Genomic DNA, 18442 nt, shown 5'->3' on the forward strand with positions numbered 1-18442 from the left:
CTAATCAATCAGAACACAGGGAAAGTACAGTTTGTACACTTACATAAATGTAGATGTTCGTGTGTCTTCACTGTTGCAGTCATTACTTTTGGGTAATCTACTGGCAGGTTGCCCTCAGTCGGCCTGATTAACAGTCTTGGGTCCTGTGTTGGTTGCTGTCCCTTCTTCCATGTCAGGTCGTCAGGGTATAAAACATGCAGCCAACGCCATTTTCATCAGTTTTTCTTGCCCCAGATGTTAGGTGCCCCCCAAATGGGGAGCAAAATATATGCATGTAATTTAGAACACAAAAAATATACCTCCAAATAAAAGCAAACACACCAAAAAGGCTTTTGAGCATAGTAAAGGAAAGAAGAAGTATAGTAAGAGAAAAACGGGGCTGGCGGGTGGGTAACCAAGACTGCAACAGTGAATACACTCTAACATCTACATTTATGGTAAGTGTACACAACTGAACTCATGCCCATGTTCTTCGTGTTTCACTGTTGCAGTCATTACATTTGGGTAGAATCCCAAAGCTATGGTTGGGAGAATGGAATTATACAGCATTAGGAGCAGCTATAAGGCCCTACAGGACAGCAGTGGCAAAGCCTGCTCTGGATTTAGAGAAGAGAGGTAAATGGTAATGCTTGGTGAATGTATGAATTGAGCTCCAGGTAGCAGCTTCTAGAATGTCTCTGGTAGGAACCCCTCTTAGAAAGGCTGCAGAAGTAGATGCAGCCCTGGTGGAATGGGATCTGATCCCCTTGGGGACAGGTTTACCATGGTGCATGTAGCAGAAACGAATACAATGGCTTATCCATTTTGAAATAGTCTGCTTTGAAATGGCCTTTCCCTCTGCCCCTGCAGCAAATGCCACCAGTAATTGTTCAGATTTTCTTAGAGATTGTGCCCTGTTTAAGTAGAATCTTAGTTGTCTGTGTACATCCAATGAATGCAAAATCTGCTCACCCTTGTTCTGTGGATTTGGGAAAAAGGTTGGCAGATGAATGGTCTGATTAAGAGCCACATTAGATACCATTTTAGACATAAAGGATGGATTGGTCCTGAGAGCCGCCCTGTCAGTGTAAAAGATAATAAAAGGCTCCACTGCCATGAGAGCCTGTAGTTCTGAAATCCTTCTAGCCGAAGTGACTGCTAAAAGAAAAGCTGTCTTCCAAGAGATAAATTTTATGTCTGCAGTAGCAGCTGGTTCAAAAGGAGGTAGGGTGAGTTTTCCAACACAAAACTGAGTCACATGCAGGAGTTGGTGCTCTCCTGGGAGGTCTTAAACTTTTGGCCCCTCTGAGGTACTGCTTTAGCAGGGGATGAGAAAAGAGGGGAGGCTCTGTGTTGTAATGAGCTGAAACGGCAGAGGCATGGATTTTTATGGAAGAAAAAGATAAGCCCTTGTGAAGCATCTCAGTTAAATATTACAGAATCTGAGGAATATTGGGAATTGCTGTGCTTATTCCTTGTGCTTGGTTCCAGGCACAGAATCTTTTCCATTTATCAGCATAAGATTTTCTAGTGTTAGGCCTTCTAGCCTCCAAAATGACATCCATCACAGGTTTGCTGAGAGATGTAACTGGTGAAATTAGTTGATTAGCCATGCTGCAAGATTCAGAGTTTGGAGCTGAGAGTGCAGAATTTGATAGTTCTGCTGAGACTGTAGATAAGGAGTCTGAGGCAGGTACCACGGAGGAGCGGGTACCAGTGTTGGCGAGGCCAGTCTGGAGCAATCAGAATCATTTTTGGTTTTTCCTGTCTGACTTTTAGTAAGACCTTGGAGAGCAGAGGCAGATGGGGAAAGGCATAGACTGACAGGTTTTTCCATCTGAAGGATAGAGCATCCACTTTCCAAGCTTTTTTGTGATGAATTCTTGTGCAGAATTTGTCCAACTGATAGATCTTTTTGCCTCACCCCAAAACTATGTCTGGGCTCCCCTATTTGCATGTCAACATGCTGAAGAATTGTGGATCCAGTTTCCATTTGTGTGGGTCCATAAGATTTCTGCTTAGTTCGTCTGCCAGTGTATTTTGCTTTCCTGGCAGGAACTGAACTTGTAGATGTACTTGGTAAGTCAAGGCCGTGTTCCACAAGGCCATGGCTAGTCTGCAAAGGGGGTAGAAATGGGTACCCCCCTACTTGTTTATGTACCACATGACTGTGGTGTTGTCTGTCTTTATCAGTAGTTGTCCTGGATGAAGATGGTCCTTGAAGGCTGTCAGAGCATTCTGTACAGCTAGCATCTCTTTCTGGTTGATATGTAGGTGCATTTGATTTGGACTCCACTGGCCATGAATGCATCTCTCTGCCAGATGCGCCCCCCCCAAGCATAATCTGATGCATCTGTAGTCAGGGTTTGGGTGGCAGGGGTGGAATGAATGACAGTCCCTTGTTCTGGTGAAAGGCCTCTGCTCACCACAGGAACTCTTGCTGCAAGCAAGGAATGATAGGAATAATTGTTTCCAGGCTGTGACAATGTCGACTCCATATGCTTTTTTAGGTACCACTGAAGTTTCCTCATATGCAGTCTTGCATGTGGAATTATTAGACAGCAGGAAGCCATGAACCCCAAGGCCTGCAGAATTTGTCTTGCAGGTAGCTGGGTTTTTGTGGCCACTTGTTTGAAGTAAGTCATCAATTGAATTTGTTTTTCTGGAGTGAGGTAAGTCATCTGGGGCAGTTGTATTCAAGCTTGCACCCAGGAATGTAATTATTTGAGAGGGTACCAGTTGTGATTTCTTTTCGTTTATGGTGTACCCCAGACAAGTTAGAAGCCTTTTTACAAATGCCAGATGCTAATCGTCCAGGTAAGGATAAATTTGAATGTTTCTTTGTCTGCAAAATGTAATAACTGGTGCCTGGCACTTTGTGAAGACCCTGGGCACAGCAGATAAGCCAAAGGGCAGTGCAGAGAACTGGTAATGCCAAAAGCCTGCTTGGAAGCTGAGGTATCTTCTGCAAGATTCCCTGATTGGGATATGCAGGTAAGCCTCTTTTAAGTCTAGAGTTACCAACCAGGCATCCTTGCATAGCATAGGCAGTAACTGTTGTAGAGTCAGCATCTTGAATTTTGGAATGTCCAGAAATGTATTTAGAATGGATAAGTCCAGAATTGGACGCCATAATTTGTCTTTTCTGGGTGCCAGGAAAAGTCTTGAATAAAAACCTTGTCCCTTGTCCTTTTCTGGTATTGGCTGAATAGCCCCCATATTCATGAGGGACATAACTTGTTTCTGGGCCTCTGCCCACTGTTTGGGGGCAGATCTGGCCATCCGTTTGGGATTGGCAATGTGTGGAAATGAAATCTGTATGTTGGGATACTATATTTAAAACCCACTTGTCCTGGGTAATTAGATGCCAATTTCGTGCATGAAGTGCAAGTTTTCCCCCCAAAGGGGCTGCCAAAAGATAAGTGCTTGGTGATTGCAGAGGAAAGCCATTGAGACTGTTTACCGTAAAAGGTGCCTTGCTACTTCCAGATTTGGAGGTGGAAGCACTCCATTGTTTTGTTCTGTAAGTTCCTTGTGATTGAAACCTGGAACCTTTGGAGTGTCTGGGCTTGACCTGAGTGGCTCTGGTGGGTACTGAAAAGGACAAATTCTTAGTAGGCCAGTGCCTACTGAACCTGGGTGGCTGCACTTGTAGTAAATATTTTACAGTTTGCATAGATTTAGCTTTATCTTCCATCTTTTTCATAACTTCTTCTGCCTTATTACCAAATAGACTATCCTGTTGTAAAGGAGCATCCAACAATTTTGCTTTAACATGATCAGGCAGATTTTGCTCCTAGAGCCAAGCATGCCTTCTTATCACAGATCCAGTTACAGCAGCCCTGCAAGAGGCCTCCAAGAAATCAAAACCACATTGCAAAGTATGCTTTCCAACTTGTTCAGCTGAATGCAATAAATCCTGCAACTCTATTTTCCACACAGTCAGAAATCAACATCATTTTCTGTTTACGAAGCCCATGACATGCTGCTGATATTTAAGCATATGAAATTGACAGTTTAAAGCCCTGATTGCCAAGGCTGCAGCCCTGTAAACCTTCTTACCCCATCTATCCAGCGCCCTGGAGTCTCTAACAAAGAGGTAGGATTTTTAGCTGTAGAAGTCTTAACGCCCTTGGGACCCTGAGAAATGGTTTCAGTGTCAGCAGTAGGGCTTTTAAAAAGGAATTTGTGGGAGTCGTGAACCCTGTAATATCTGTCTGGCTTACTTGGAGCCGGAGGCAGGGAATCAGGAGCCATGCTGGATTTTGAGACATCAGCATCAACAATGCCTACAACCGGAGGTATAGCCAAAGGCCTATGCTGAGGAAGAAGGAGGAAATCCCTAAGCCTCTTTTTAGATTCTGAGAAATCCTGACTCTCCCAGTGAAAGTGTTCCCTTAAGGTATGCAAAGTTTTTCCAAAAGAGAAGTCCTCAGGAGGAGAAGCGGAAGGGATGCAATCTTCTGCATCAGAGTTCTCATAAGGTGGAATAGAGAATTCCTGATCAGAAGAGGAATCAGAAGAAATAGAAACCTGATCTGATGATTCATAGTCAGTGCCTTGCCTAGGCCTCTTAGCAGGAGGGGGATGGGAACCCCTGATCATTGGTTCATAGGTAGGTACTAGGCTATCGGCCCAAGGGCCTACGTAAGCCTAGCCAGCAAGGTTCCATAGCTTACGCCACCCAAGAAAGTTATTTTCCTGTGCCACTGTCCAGCAGACACACAGAAGTGATCCCCGGGGTGCATTTCCTATTTCCCATCCACTCATCAAGAGTTTTCTTGAAGAGTGCTAATGAAGAACTTTGCTTGACACAGATGGGTAGCTTGTTCCAGAGTATAGGAAGTCTCTGGGACAGGAATCTATCCCTCCAGCATGTCCTGTTTATTGTGGTGATAAGGTTAAGTCCCTAGAGCGTGTAGCTGAGAGGGATTGGGATTTCTTTAGATGTAGCATGTCCACCAGCTCTGGGTTTGACAGCTTTACATGTTAGGCAGAGATCACCTCGGATTACGCAATATGCTACGGAGCAAAGCTGGAGTTTTTTGAGGTGGTCAGTGTAGGGCATTTGTTTGAGGTCAGTAATCCTCTTTGTGAGGTACTTCTGTGGCCTTTCCAGCTGCTGCAGATGTCCTGTGAGGTACATTCCAAAAGGGGTGTTGTACTCTATAATGGGTCTAATGAGTGACGAATAGAGGGGAACAATGACCTCTTTTTTTCCTGGATGAGAACCCTTTTATGATGAGGTGTGCCACGTAGAAAGACTTGCTGACTACTGTAGCGATGTGACTATCAAAGGAGAGACTACTGTCCACCAGTGTCCCAAGGTCTCTTATCACGCATTCGGTGTTAAGTAGATTGCTGCCTATGTGGTAGTTCATGGGTATCAAGGTAATTAAATCCTCAGCCATTTTGATCATTTGTTTTTTAGGCATAGGGGCCTGTGCATGTGGCCCAACCGTCGTTTTTTTTGACAGAGAAGTTGATTTTGGCCTAGGTTTTGAAGATGGCGTTGGTTTAATATACACATTTTTAGGCCTGAAAACACCCACAGAAGCCGGTGCCTGCTCAGCGGCTCCAGACCCATCTAGGGTAGAGACATCCGCGGGTTCAATACTTAGTGTCTCGCGGCACACCAGACTCCGAATGGGTCTCAGTAGAGGCCTGCAAATCAAAAGTAGCAGGTATCAGGGGCTGCGAAAGCGCTTCACTGAGTACCGGCGAACTGGCGACTGGCTTAGGAGAAGCTTTGTCGTCGGTTTTGGACCTCGATGGTCTGCCTCTGTCTTTTTCTTTGCAATTTTTGTGTATTCTGGTATTGGATTGCTAACCGACGACATTTCTGAATAGTTATATCTTAAGCCAAAATATTTTGATGCAAAAATATACCAACGCGGCGACGCTTAACAGTGTGTTGATTAAATTTAGCACAAAACCGACAGCAAGGCACAGTGTGGTCAGGGCCAAGGCAAGGAATACAGTACAAATTAAAATCCTTATGAAGTATTTGCTTCCCACAAGTAATACAATTATTAACTTTTACTGACATCGGTAAGGAGCAAGAAAAAGTTTCCCCAACAGGGTACTTAGCTTTAGGTTGAAGACTTCGGTTCTGAAACTTGAAAACGAAAATTTCAGGAGTCGGCCAACCGGCACGTGCGAACTGCTTCTGCTTTGGGCACCGCACGGCAAGAAAGACTGATGAAAATGGCGTCAGCCAAATGTTTTATACCCCTGACGTCATGGAAGAAGGGACAGCAACTGACGCAGGACCCAAGACTTTGTTAATCAGGCCGACTGAGGGCAACCTGCCAGCAGATTACCCAAATGTGATGAGTGCAACAGTGAAACACAAAGAACATCCTCCAAACAACACTGGACCCATCTCAGTCTGGATTTATCAAGGGCAGATCATACTTACTCAACCCCGTGGATTGCTTAGAAAAGGTCACCAAAGCAATTGACAAAGTCAAAATGGTACACACCGCATAACTCAACCTAGCCAAAGCTTTTTCGCAATTCCTCACTCAGGCATAATACAAAAGCTAAATAAACCGGGAATAAACCCGTTACCAAACACCAACTGGATCACAGAGAGGACATAGGAAATCAAAATGGTGGTATTACCTGCACAGCGAGACCAGTCGCTAGTAGAGTTTCCCCAGACTTCTGTGCAGGAATCTCTCCTGTTTAGCATCTACTTTTCTGAAGTAAAAGTCAATACCAAAGGGCTCTGGCTGACTACGTTTGCAGACTAGTGCAAGTTAGAATCAGTCATTAAATCCCCAAAAGACTAAGCCATCCTGCAGGAAGGTTTGTCCATAACTGGTGACAATCATGGACTGAAACGAATTGTTAAAAAATACATTATTGCATCCTTTGGGAAGTTTTCTTCCCCAGCAAATTACCACCACATTGACAATATACCCTTAAGAGTTGACCAAGTTGTTCATGATTTGGGTACCTATGTTGACAGTGACGTAGGGATGTCACTGTCTCCCTTTACTCAGACCTCATTAACCCAATCACTGAACATAATGTATCCTTTGGCATGCATCTGTCCAGACACATGCAAATGGAATGCCCACAGAGATACCTTACTAAAAGGATAGAAGGCCTAAACAACATGTCCTACAAGGACCGACTCAAAGCCCTGTCTCTATACTCTCTATTCTACAGACTGCTAAGAGGTGACCTATGTCTGATATACAAAGCATCCTTCAACCCATTACTGATATATTTACTGCATATCAACAAGTCAAATAGCATCAGAAATACTTACTAGGGATCTAAACCACTTCTGCATCAACAACAGAATGGTTTGAAAAGACAAGTGCATCTCACAGAAGATACTGCTGCTCTGGAACAGACTCCTTAACCACATAAAACAAAGTTCATTGCTGTCCATATTAAAACAAAACTTAGACCTACAGATATGGGAAACAGAAAATGTACCCCAAGACTGCTCCATGCACTACTAATGCACAAAGGCAGTATCTAAATTCTTTATCCCATGCATGGAACTCTCAATTTATCAATAGTATAATTCCAGTTAAAATCATTATGGGCAATATTTAACTACAGACCATGGGATGGGTAATGGCAATCTATAACTAAATGAGACATTATTTCTAGCACAAAAAGGAAATTGGCTAGGCTTAAAATGGCCCACAAAGTCAGCTAGCCTAGTATTCACCTATAAGTCTGGTCCAGGTCAGCAAAAATCTTCTCCAAGTGGGAAACCATGCCTAACAACTTTGTCTGACAAAAGAAACAAAATGCACTGACAGATGTCTGACAGCAACACCTGAAAGACCTTAGACTACTGTGGTTCTAGGTATAACCTTGGTAGGCTCACAAAGAACCGTAAGTGGAAGAGGGAATACAGAATACAGGCTACTTCATTTGGCCTTTTCTCTCTATGAAGACAGTCTAAATTAGATAGTTGTCCAGGCAAGGGTCTACATGAATTCTCAAATTCCTTATACAAGCCAACATTGAAGCTATTAATTTAACTACCAGTGGCACAGACAGAAGACAAACTCAAGGAGGTAAAATGAAAATGCTCCTACCCTCAGGACAAGAATCCCTAGCAGAGGAACGTGTCACTGCAGCAAAGGTAGAGCAGTCAAACATAAATCATCCAAAATAGTTTAGATGAAAGCACTTTGTGCGATAGTAGAAGATTCCCTTTTCTCCACTCTTGTGCAACCTTGGAGTAGGTATACTGAAGATAAGGGAAAGGGGTACAGACGGGTTTGCCCCTCCTGCAAATACAAGATTTTTTCAGACTTTTGCCAAAAGTGCTGTTGGATAAATTAATTTAGTGGATTTACACTCAACGATGATCTATCAACATTAATCCACCTAGTTATCACCACATGGTGTAGGGAGATAGGTGACACACCCAGGGAAGGAGAGAAGGCTTTGAACTGAATTTTATAACTTGATGACACAATCTTTTTGAGCAATTTGTCTGATGTTATCTGAATCCAGTTTTCTTTTAAGATGGAAATTCTCCCTCTCAGTATATGTGTAGCAGCCTTGCGAAGAAGTAGGGAGAGGGTTAGGCTTTCTGGGCATATAGTCAGTATTACCCTTCTTGAGAGGGAAGGAATGTTCTTTATGTAATGTTGGAATCTTTCTGGAGCTTTTTTCTCCCCAGGCCTCCACTGAAGAGAGGTAGCTTTCTGATCAGTCACACTATCCTGGTAAACTAATGCAATCAATCAACCAATCAATAAATAAATAAATAACCCCATTATCTGCTGCCTGCCTCTGTTTCTGCCCACCCCCAACTAGTCTATTTTCAAAGCCCCCCCCCTTAACTCACCTATCTTTGAAAGCGTCCTATATAGAAGCCACTGCTTGGTGGAGTAGTTACTGCTGCATTTTGGAATCAGAGGATTAAAAAAAGCCACTTAACTAATTCCAATGTTTTAAACTCCCTGTAGTTTTTAAAACACTTCCAAAGAAGGGGATGTAAAAAGCATATTCTGCTCTAGTGGAACATAACAGCTGCCCCTTGTCACCATCTAGCAGTGGATGGACTGTAAAGTCAAGCATGCATATGTTGGCTCCGGTGGATGCACTTCCACAACATGCATCTACAGCATCAGAGCAACACTCATTGTCACGCTTTCTCCCAAAGAAGCCATACAAGCCACTCCACAATAACACTATACACAAATAAGCAAACAAACAAATTAATAGCCCCAAAGTCCACAAGACTGTCAAAAGCAAAACATTAATGCTGTCAGTCATGAAAGAATAGAAAAGACAAAGGACAAGCTGCATTATGTTCCACAACTGCATGATAACTGCACAAACAGAAGCCAAGCAAAGTGGCAAACAAGTCAGCTGAAATATGACAGCCTGGGGAAGGAATCCAACAGTGTCTGCAGTGAATTGAAAAAGTCACCAGCTCTTTTCAGTAACGAGCATGAAGCCGGAGTCCAGAGACGTATACCAGGGCATCTTTCCTTTAACAGACTCGCACCATTTTCCTTAACATAGCTGGGAAGAGTGCTCAGCACAGGTATATAGGCTTCATCTTCCACATTTATTATTACCAGCAATGCAACTGTGGCAACATACCTCCTAGCACTGACATGATGATGTGCCGGAGGTACTGAAGTAAATTGCATAAATGAAAGAATACCTGAAAAGGGAAGCCCAGACATCTTTGTAATGGTCAGTGTGGCTACAAATCCCAGCTTGCAGGCTAGGTGGAATATGAAGATTTTGCTCTAGAGATCAATGAAGCCAGCACTATACTGCATGACTCTGCATGAATTCTACATCCATTCCCAGATAATAACGCTTGCATAATCCATGTGATTTACTTTCAGACTACAATGGACATCTTTCCAACTTAGTTACAGACACTATGGTATCTCCTCCTGCATTATTCTTCTATCTGTGTAACACCCTGTATGGCACAATATCCTATTTGGAATCTACAGTCTTGTCACGTGAGTCTGACAGTTCAAAGCCCAAAGGCGTTTATTAGATCCATGACAGTTCTTTCAATGGCCTTGCATATAAGACTAGTCAGATTTATGGGTCTGTAGTTCCTTGGATCTGTGGACTCCTCCCTCCACTTTGTGTAAAGGGACAACCATTGAAGTCCTCCAGTCATCTGGCACAATGCCCGTCTGGAGGCTGTGGTTAAATAGAGACGCTAGCTGGCCTGACAGATCACATTTTATATTACTCAAGAGGCATCCTGAGATTACCAGGGTGCATCAAAGCAGTGTTCTTGGCCTGAGAGAGAAGAGCGAGGACCTGCTCCCTAGTGATAATTGGTGGAGAAATATTGTGTGTGTGTGTGTGTGGGGGGGGTATTTAGGAGGGGTCGGGCCTAAGCTTGGAGCTAAATTTATTAGCCAGCAGATTTGCTACATCCTTTGGCTCTTTATAGGTGGTCCCACTCGCCACAGTGGATAGTATATTTCTTACCCCTGTGAATACCAGTAAAAGTGTCTCAACTGCAGGAGGGTGGTAAAAAAAAAAGAGCAGCAGTGATCTCTATACCAGAACACTATTATGTGTGTTCTCATACCGTAAGTATGTTCAATGTAGGGATCAATGCTACAACTGAATCCTCATCCATGGGAAGAGTACTAAAGCAGATATCCATCTGGGTGAGAAGAAGCAACTAATGTGATGCTCTGCAAGACACCAGACGTAAAATCTGCTCTGTTCATGGACTGGTCAACAGACTTCTAATGCCTCTGAAAGGTACTTCTACCACAGATGCTCGTTTCTGTGATGGTTTCTGTCCTGATATAGTGGGTCCTTACTTATGTCTCCAGGATATGCCAAGAGGTCTCTGAGAGGGACAACAGTTTTGAGAGTAATAACCCTGTTATTAATCTTTGTGGAACAGAGGAGACATCTCCCATCCCTGCCATCTTGATGCTTACCCATGACTCTTTCACCTTTCCAAGTTTGTCTCCTTTCTTTTATTTAAATCAGTTAACCTTAGATGTTTCCTATCAAAGGTCCAATTTATTGTGGTAGTTAATTTTATTTGAGTACTGGAGTTTTTAAAGTATTTCCCTCTTCTTACAGTTATGAAAGATCCCCTGGGAAGGAGGAGGAAACAACAGACTATTATCAAAGGGTATATCCAAAATCTGCCATTTGACATCATCCAGCAGTAGCTTAACCGTGAGTTAAATGAAAACTACACCAAGACTACAACCCAGAGGAGCAAAATTTGACTACAGGCTTGGGTGAGTGTTGCAGCTAGCTCAGATAGGGAGAGGAATAATGAGACTTTGCTTGCTTCTCCTTGCAGGGAGCCTAAGGGAAAGTGTGTGTTTGGTCAGGTTCTCTGTGGCTGAATCCTAAGTGAGGACTGAGAATAACAGGAGTGAGGCCATCTGCATGGGGAGCAGGTAGGGTTTTCTATCATATTACTCTGAAGCATGAATATACATCTTGTTGATCTAATATATGCTTAACGCTTTCCAAGCTTTAAGCATGCTTAGTGGGAATAGTACACTGCAAGACAAAAATCTAATTCCTAATGTACAGATGACAGTTGCCATTCCAGATTCACTTGGCACTTCTTCCAGGGAATAAATGGGATGTAGGGCTCTCACCTCAGGGAACGGAAGACCATGAAGACTGAGCTAAATTGTCAGCAGACAGACTGGGCCAGAAAGAGAGGAGGGAACTCACAAAGTATGAGCTGCTGCTGAAAATGCTTTGAACATGATCAATTACTAACAAACAGGTGTTACAGATTATAGGAATACAGATCAGTAAAAGAGAGTAATACACCAAAAAGAAACAGTGTATTCTCTGATCCTCTGAAAGTCATAACAAAAAGAAAAAAAATCAATAAAATTACTGTAGAACACAAAATCAAACAAAACTTCTACAAATGTAATTCTGCAGTGTGTGTGTTTGCAGAGACAGAGGGGCCTTGTACCTTATGTACCTCCCTAAAACAATCAGAGGTCATTGTGAAATGAGGAAAAAGAGGTAGGCTGTCTTTATGCAGAAGATACTGAAGATCAAACAAGATTACACACTACTGATTAACCCTATGTACTGCCTTCATGCTAATACTACCTCTACATCACTCTCAGAGGATTTAAACATCTGTATTAATTTAACTCATGCTAATATTCATGCATAAAGAACTCATCCATGCTAATGTTAATTCTACATCATTCTCAGATGATTTAAACCTCTGTATTAATTTAACCTTGTACTACTGTTCTCAACCACTAAACATGTAAATAAGCTTTACATCCTTCACCAAGCTGCTGTTTAACTTTTGTTTAGTTCTTGCTATTTTGTATGTAAAATTTGCTTAGTTTGTTTCTGTTTCAACTATGTATTGTACTTCATATTATGGAGCATGTACTATGTATTATTGGAGCTTTTCTCCCCGGGCCTCCACTGAAAACAGGCTCTTTGAGCCCAGTGGACCTCACCAGTCATGAAACTGGAAACAAATAAAATAAAGTACGAAGATCAAACTATCTGTACTACACAAAGTAGTAATTACCGTCACAAAAAAGTCATAACATTTCTCTTGTTTATCAGCAGTATAGGTAATTCTTCCATCAATCCTCTCTGTGCTTGTCTCCTACCACACCTCCCAGTGATCAAAAATAGCACAGAAGTAGTGTTTTTAGCACAATGATACAAGTGTATAGTGTTGACTAACTTATCAGCCATTCAAACTAAAAGGCTATCAAACCAGTGAATGCTATTAAAACATATAAAGGTCCAGTGAAAAGGGCTGGCATCTCCTCTGGTAAAACAATGTTTCTACAGGACAAAAGGAACTGTAAGACATAATGCCTGACATCAGAGGGGACAATGGTGCAGTAACAGCTGAATGGTCACCACCATCTTAAAGTCATCTCCCTAACAGAGTTAGGTAAATAAATTATTTCAACTCTGTTGCAGTATTATATTCTAGTAAGAGAAGATCAAAACAGAAAAGGCCTCATCTTAAAAAGAGTTAAACTATATGTAAATAACAAAAGCGAGTCTTAAAAGCAACCGAGGTCTCCTGAGTGACATCACTTTGGGTTAGCATCCCGTTTCACAGCCCATCATGTATTTTGTACATTTAGTAAATAAATCATGTGGCATAAAACAAAATGGACAAATAAGAAACTTCTACAAATGTTTTCAGTCTATGCAACTCACCTTCTTCTTCTTTTGTTTCTTTATTGCTAGTTGGAACACATACAGAAACACATGTATGCATGATATTTCGATTTCCATCACATCGGTTGGAAAGGAATGTGTGCAAACCTTGGAAATTCTGCTCCAGCAATGCTGCTTGCTCGAGGTTTGATAGACACTGTCGACATGCCTCATAATCACCACGTAGAATGTTCTGCATTAATGTCTGCTTCTAAAAGGAGGGTGAAAAAAGTTCAGACAAAGCAAACAAATGCATACAAATAAACAATGCCCAGTAAAATACCCCTAAAAGACAAAACAACCCTGATAAAAGATTCTCATATTTAACCATATCCTCAATCTCCTAAAATCTAAATACAACCGTAACAAGCTGATAACAGTAATGAAAATACATTAAGGATTTCAGTTTTATTCAGTGCAGCACGACAGCTTGTTTAAAGAAAATGATTTACAAAAACTCAAATTAGAGAGCTTCCACAGTAAAAACAAAACACTCCAGAAAGGTGAACTTTGTTGGGAAGTGTTATATGTTGTTGTGTCTTTCGGCTTTTCCCGGTTAGAGTTCGCCACAGCAGAACTCCGGTCCGCTAATGATTGGCAGTAGATTTTTACGTGCCGAATTGCCAGCTCTGACACACAACCTTCAACGAAGGTACGCCCATTCACGCATGTCTCCACACAGAAGACGCTGTAGCTGAGAATCGAACAGGACAACGTCGCATTGTGAGGGGGCAACGCTGCCGCAGCACCACCACCGCAGTTGGGAAGTGTTATATATAACGGGTCTATAATCACATTATCGAATTTTCAAAAGTTCGAATCACTAAAGGTCAAACTTTAATGATCAAACTGTTAAAACTTCGAATATGACAAAAAAACTTTTTTTGAAACAAAACAAGAAAAAAAGGTGTAAGCAAGGGGCAAGCACCCCTGCACCCCCACTCTTTAGATATACCAACTCCAAGAGCTACACTGTAGAAAACAGAAATCTTCCGTTTCCGCACTATAGCGAACTGAAGTGCGATCTTGGAGTTAGTATATTTAAGTAGCAGGAGGTGAGGGGTATATGCAGGGGGGCTTGCCCCCCTGCTTACACCTTTTTTTTTTTTTTTTTGAATTGTTTCAAAAATGTTTTTTATTCATACTCGAAGTTTTAACAGTTCGATCATTAAAGTTTGACCTTTAGTGATTCGAACTTTTAAAACTTCGATAATCTGATACAGACCCTATGTAACACTTAAAAAATTAAACACTAGAAGTATACACAACAGCAGATGCTCAAACAGAATCAATGCAAACAATTAATTTTATGAATGGAAACCAAAAGAAGCAATGGTCAGTCCCCCAAGCCTGACCTTTTTCAGCACTCAGATGTGAGTACAGCAATGTGAATGCAGCATTTCACCACAAAATGTTGAACGTCAGATATACCAGTCCTTCCTCCCTCCTTTCCTTTTCTGATGTCCGAGAACAGAAAAAACAGAAGTAATACTAAAACTTTTAAAAACATCTTTAGTAAGAAATCACATTTTTAAACTGGAACATGAGTTTACATACACTAATATAACACGGTAAAAAAAAAAAAAAGGTTATGCACTCACCATAAAACACTATCTGTGTTGTCTGCTTCAGTCTTCATCAAACCTATGGGTCTCTGTTCTGAACTTGGAGCTGACAGCTGTCAGCAAGCTTAGGATCCAAAGCTAGAGCTCCTCCCACCTTACCCATAATAGCTAGCTCCTCTGAGATACCTCAGAAATTACAGTTGTGTACACTTACCACAAATGTAGATGTTCGAGCGTATTCACTGTTGCAGTCATTACATTTGGGTAATCCTGCTGGCAGGTTGCCCACAGCCAGCCTGAATTCCAAAGTCTTGGGTCCTGCGTCAGCTGTTGTCGCCCCTTCCCTGACGTCAGGTCGTCAGGGGTATAAAAGAAGCAGCCGATGCCATTTTCTTCAGTTTTTCTTGCCCCAGATGTCAGGTGTCCCCAAAAAGGGTAGTCAAACTTTATATATTCAGAAATACACCAATATAAATTTTACCTTCATCTATAAGCAAATACACCACATAGGTAGTATAAATCAAAGAAGGAAAGATAAGATCCAAAAGAAAAAAGGGGGGAAGGCAGGTGGGTAACCTGGACTGCAACAATGAATACACTTGAACATCTACATTTATGGTAAGTGTACACAACTGTAATATGTTATTCGTGTTTCACTGTTGAAGTCATTACATTTGGGTAGAGTCCCAAAGCTATGGTTGGGAGGCTGGAACTAGACAGCAGTAAGAGCGTCTATGAGGCCCTGCAGGACTGCAGTGGCAAAACCTGCCCTGGATTTAGAGTAGAGTGGCAGATGATAATGCTTTGTGAAGGTGTGCACTGAACTCCAAGTAGCCGCCTCTAAAATGTCTCTGGTTGGTACTCCCCTGAGAAAGGCTGCTGAGGTGGCTGCAGCTCTGGTGGAATGAGGCCTAATGCCCTTAGGCTTGCCATGGTGTAAGTAGCAAAAATGAATGCAGTGGCCTAACCACTTAGAAATAGTCTGCTTTGAGATAGGCTTCCGTTGTGATCCTGCAGCATATGCCACTGGTAATTGCTCTGTCTTCCTGAAAGCTTTAGAATCTAAGCTGTCTGTGTACATCCAAAGAATGCAGAATACTCTCCCCCTTGTTCTGTGGATTTGGGTAAAAGGTTGGCAGATGGATGGCTTGGTTAAGAGCCACACTGGACACTACTTTAGGCATAAATGTTGGGTTTGTCCTCAAGGAGACCATGTCTGGATGAAAAATGATGAAAGGTTCCACAGCCATGAGCGCTTGTAGCTCTGAAACTCGTCTTGCAGAAGTAATTGCTAAGAGCAAAGCTGTTTTCCAAGATAAAAACTTCATATCAGCCGTAGCAGCTGGTTCAAAAGGAGGCAGTGTGAGCTTTTCCAAGACGTAGTTGAGGTCCCATGCAGGTATTGGTAGTCTCCTTGGGGGCCTTAAATTTTTGGCTCCTCCGAGGTACTGCCTTAATAAAGGGTGAGAAAAAAGTGGTGGCTCTGTATTGTAATGAGCCAAAATGGCAGAGGCATGAATTTTAATTGATGAAAAAGATAGGCCTTTGTCCAGCATCTCAGTTAACTATTGCAAAATCTGAGGAATGTTTGGTATTGCTGTATCAGTTTCCTTGTGCCTGGTTCCAGGCACAGAATCTCTTCCATTTTCCAGCATAAGACTTTCTAGTACTAGGCCTTCTGGCTTCCAGAATGACATCCATCACAGCTTTACTGAGTGGTGTTTTTTGTATGACTACATTATCCGCCATGCTGCCAAGTTTAATGTCCTGAGTTGGCTGTGCATGATCTGATTGTTTTGCTGGGACAGTAGTCGAGGTATCTGAGGTAAGGTCCAAGCTGGGTATAGAGATAAGTTCCTTAGTATTGGATACCAGTACTGGCGTGGCCAGTCTGGGGCAATCAGTATCATCTTTGGCTTCTCCTGTCTGACCTTTAGGAGCACCTTGGGGAGGAGAGGCAGTGGAGGAAAGGCATACACTGATAGGTTTTTCCAGCTGAAAGATAGGGCATCCACTTTCCATGCTGGTCTGTTGCAAGTCCTTGTGCAGAATCTTTTTAGTTGGTAATTGAGAGGGAGGCAAATAGATCTATGTCCGGGCATCCCCATGTCCTTGTTATCATGCTGAAGACTTGTGGATCCAGCTTCCACTCATGGGGATCCATGAGGTTTCTGCTTAGTTCGTCGCCAGAGTATTTTCCTTTCCTGTCAGGAATTGTGCCTGCAGATGTACTTGGTAAGTCAAAAGTGTGTTCCACAAGGTCATGGCTAGTCTGCAAAGGGGGTAAGAATGTGTGCCCCCCTGCTTGTTTATATACCACATTACCGTGGTGTTGTCCGTCTTTATCAGTAGTTTAGGTTGAAGTAGGTCCTTGAAGGCTGTCAGTGCATTTTGAACAGCTAACATCTCTTTTCGATTGATATGTAGATGCATTTGGTTTGGGGACCATGTGCCCTGAATGCATCTTCCTGCCATGTAGGCTCCCCAGGCATAGTCTAATGCATCCGCTGTTAGTGTCTGCCTGGCTGGAGGTAATGTGAATGGCTGTTCCTTGTTCTGGTGACAAGCCTTTGCCCACCATCGAAATTCCTGTTACAGGCAGGGAATGAGAGTAATGACTGTTTCCAGGGTGTGGCAATGTTGAGTCCAAACACGTTTTAGGTACCATTGAAGTTTCCTCATATGCAGTCTTGCATATGGAATTAGTAGGAAGCAGAAGGCCATGAAGCCCAAAGCCTGCAGAATTTTTCTTGCAGATAACTGGGCCTTTGTTGCCAACAGTTTGAAATAGGTAGTCAGTTGCCTTTGTTTGTCTGGCGTGAGAAAAGCCATCTGGGCAGTTGTATTCAAGCTTGCACCCAGGAATATTATCTCTTGTGAGGGTACTAGTTTTGATTTCTTTTTGTTGACGGTGTACCCTAGGCATGTTAGAATCCGTTTCACAAATGCCAGATGTTGAAGAAGAATGTCCTTGTTCTCTGCTTGAATGAGACAGTCGTCCAAGTAAGGATATATTTGTATTCCTCTTTGTCTGCAGAATGCTATTACTGGTGCCAGGCACTTTGTAAAGACTCTGGGCGCAGTAGATAAGCCAAAGGCAGTGCAGAGAATTGGTAATGCATTGAACCAGCCTTGAATCTTAGGTATCTTCTGCATGATTGTCCGATTGGAACATGCAGGTATGCCTCTTTTAGGTTTAAAGTCACAAGCCAAGCATTCTTACCTAGCATGGGCAGAAGCTGCTGCAAAGTCAACATTTTGAATTTCGGAATATCCAGGAAAGTGTTCAGAATAGATAGGTCCAGTATCGGCCTCCAGGCCTTGTCCTTTCTGGGTACCAAGAACAGTCGAGTAAAATCCTTCTCCCTGCTCTTGCTCTGGTACTTGCTGAATGGCCTCCATGTCTATGAGGGATGAGACTTGTTTTTGTGCCTCTGCCCAGCCGTTTGCCTTTGGCAGAGTATAGAAATGGAAATGGAACTTGTAGCCTTGTAACACGATATTTAGAACCCACTTGTCCTGGGTTATGATGTGCCAACTTTGAGCAAAAAGTGCTAATTTTCACCCTAAGGTTGCTGCCAGAAGATAAGTGCTTGGTGCAGGCAGGGGGAAGTCATTGGGGCTGTTTTCTGTATGTTTGTGATCTATCTTCTCCAGCTTTGGAGGTAGAAGCCTCTCATTGCTTGGGCCTATAAGAACCTTGCGCATGGGATCTG

At 42.5% G+C, this 18442-nt stretch overlaps 1 protein-coding gene across 1 annotated transcript in view; it reads right to left on the reverse strand.

Annotated features, from left to right (window-relative positions):
• UBR5 (ubiquitin protein ligase E3 component n-recognin 5) overlaps positions 1 to 18442 on the reverse strand; it is a 3965620-nt gene that overhangs the window by 2411747 nt on the left and 1535431 nt on the right. Inside the window, exon 23 of the mRNA XM_044065648.1 lies at positions 13162 to 13372. Within this exon, the coding sequence (XP_043921583.1) occupies positions 13162 to 13372 (211 nt within the window). The remainder of the gene's footprint in view (positions 1 to 13161; positions 13373 to 18442) is intronic.

The sequence above is a fragment of the Protopterus annectens genome, chromosome 3.part0 (genome assembly GCF_019279795.1).
Source record: "Protopterus annectens isolate FY-2018-M chromosome 3.part0, PAN1.0, whole genome shotgun sequence".
NCBI classification, from domain to species: Eukaryota; Metazoa; Chordata; order Ceratodontiformes; family Protopteridae; genus Protopterus; species Protopterus annectens.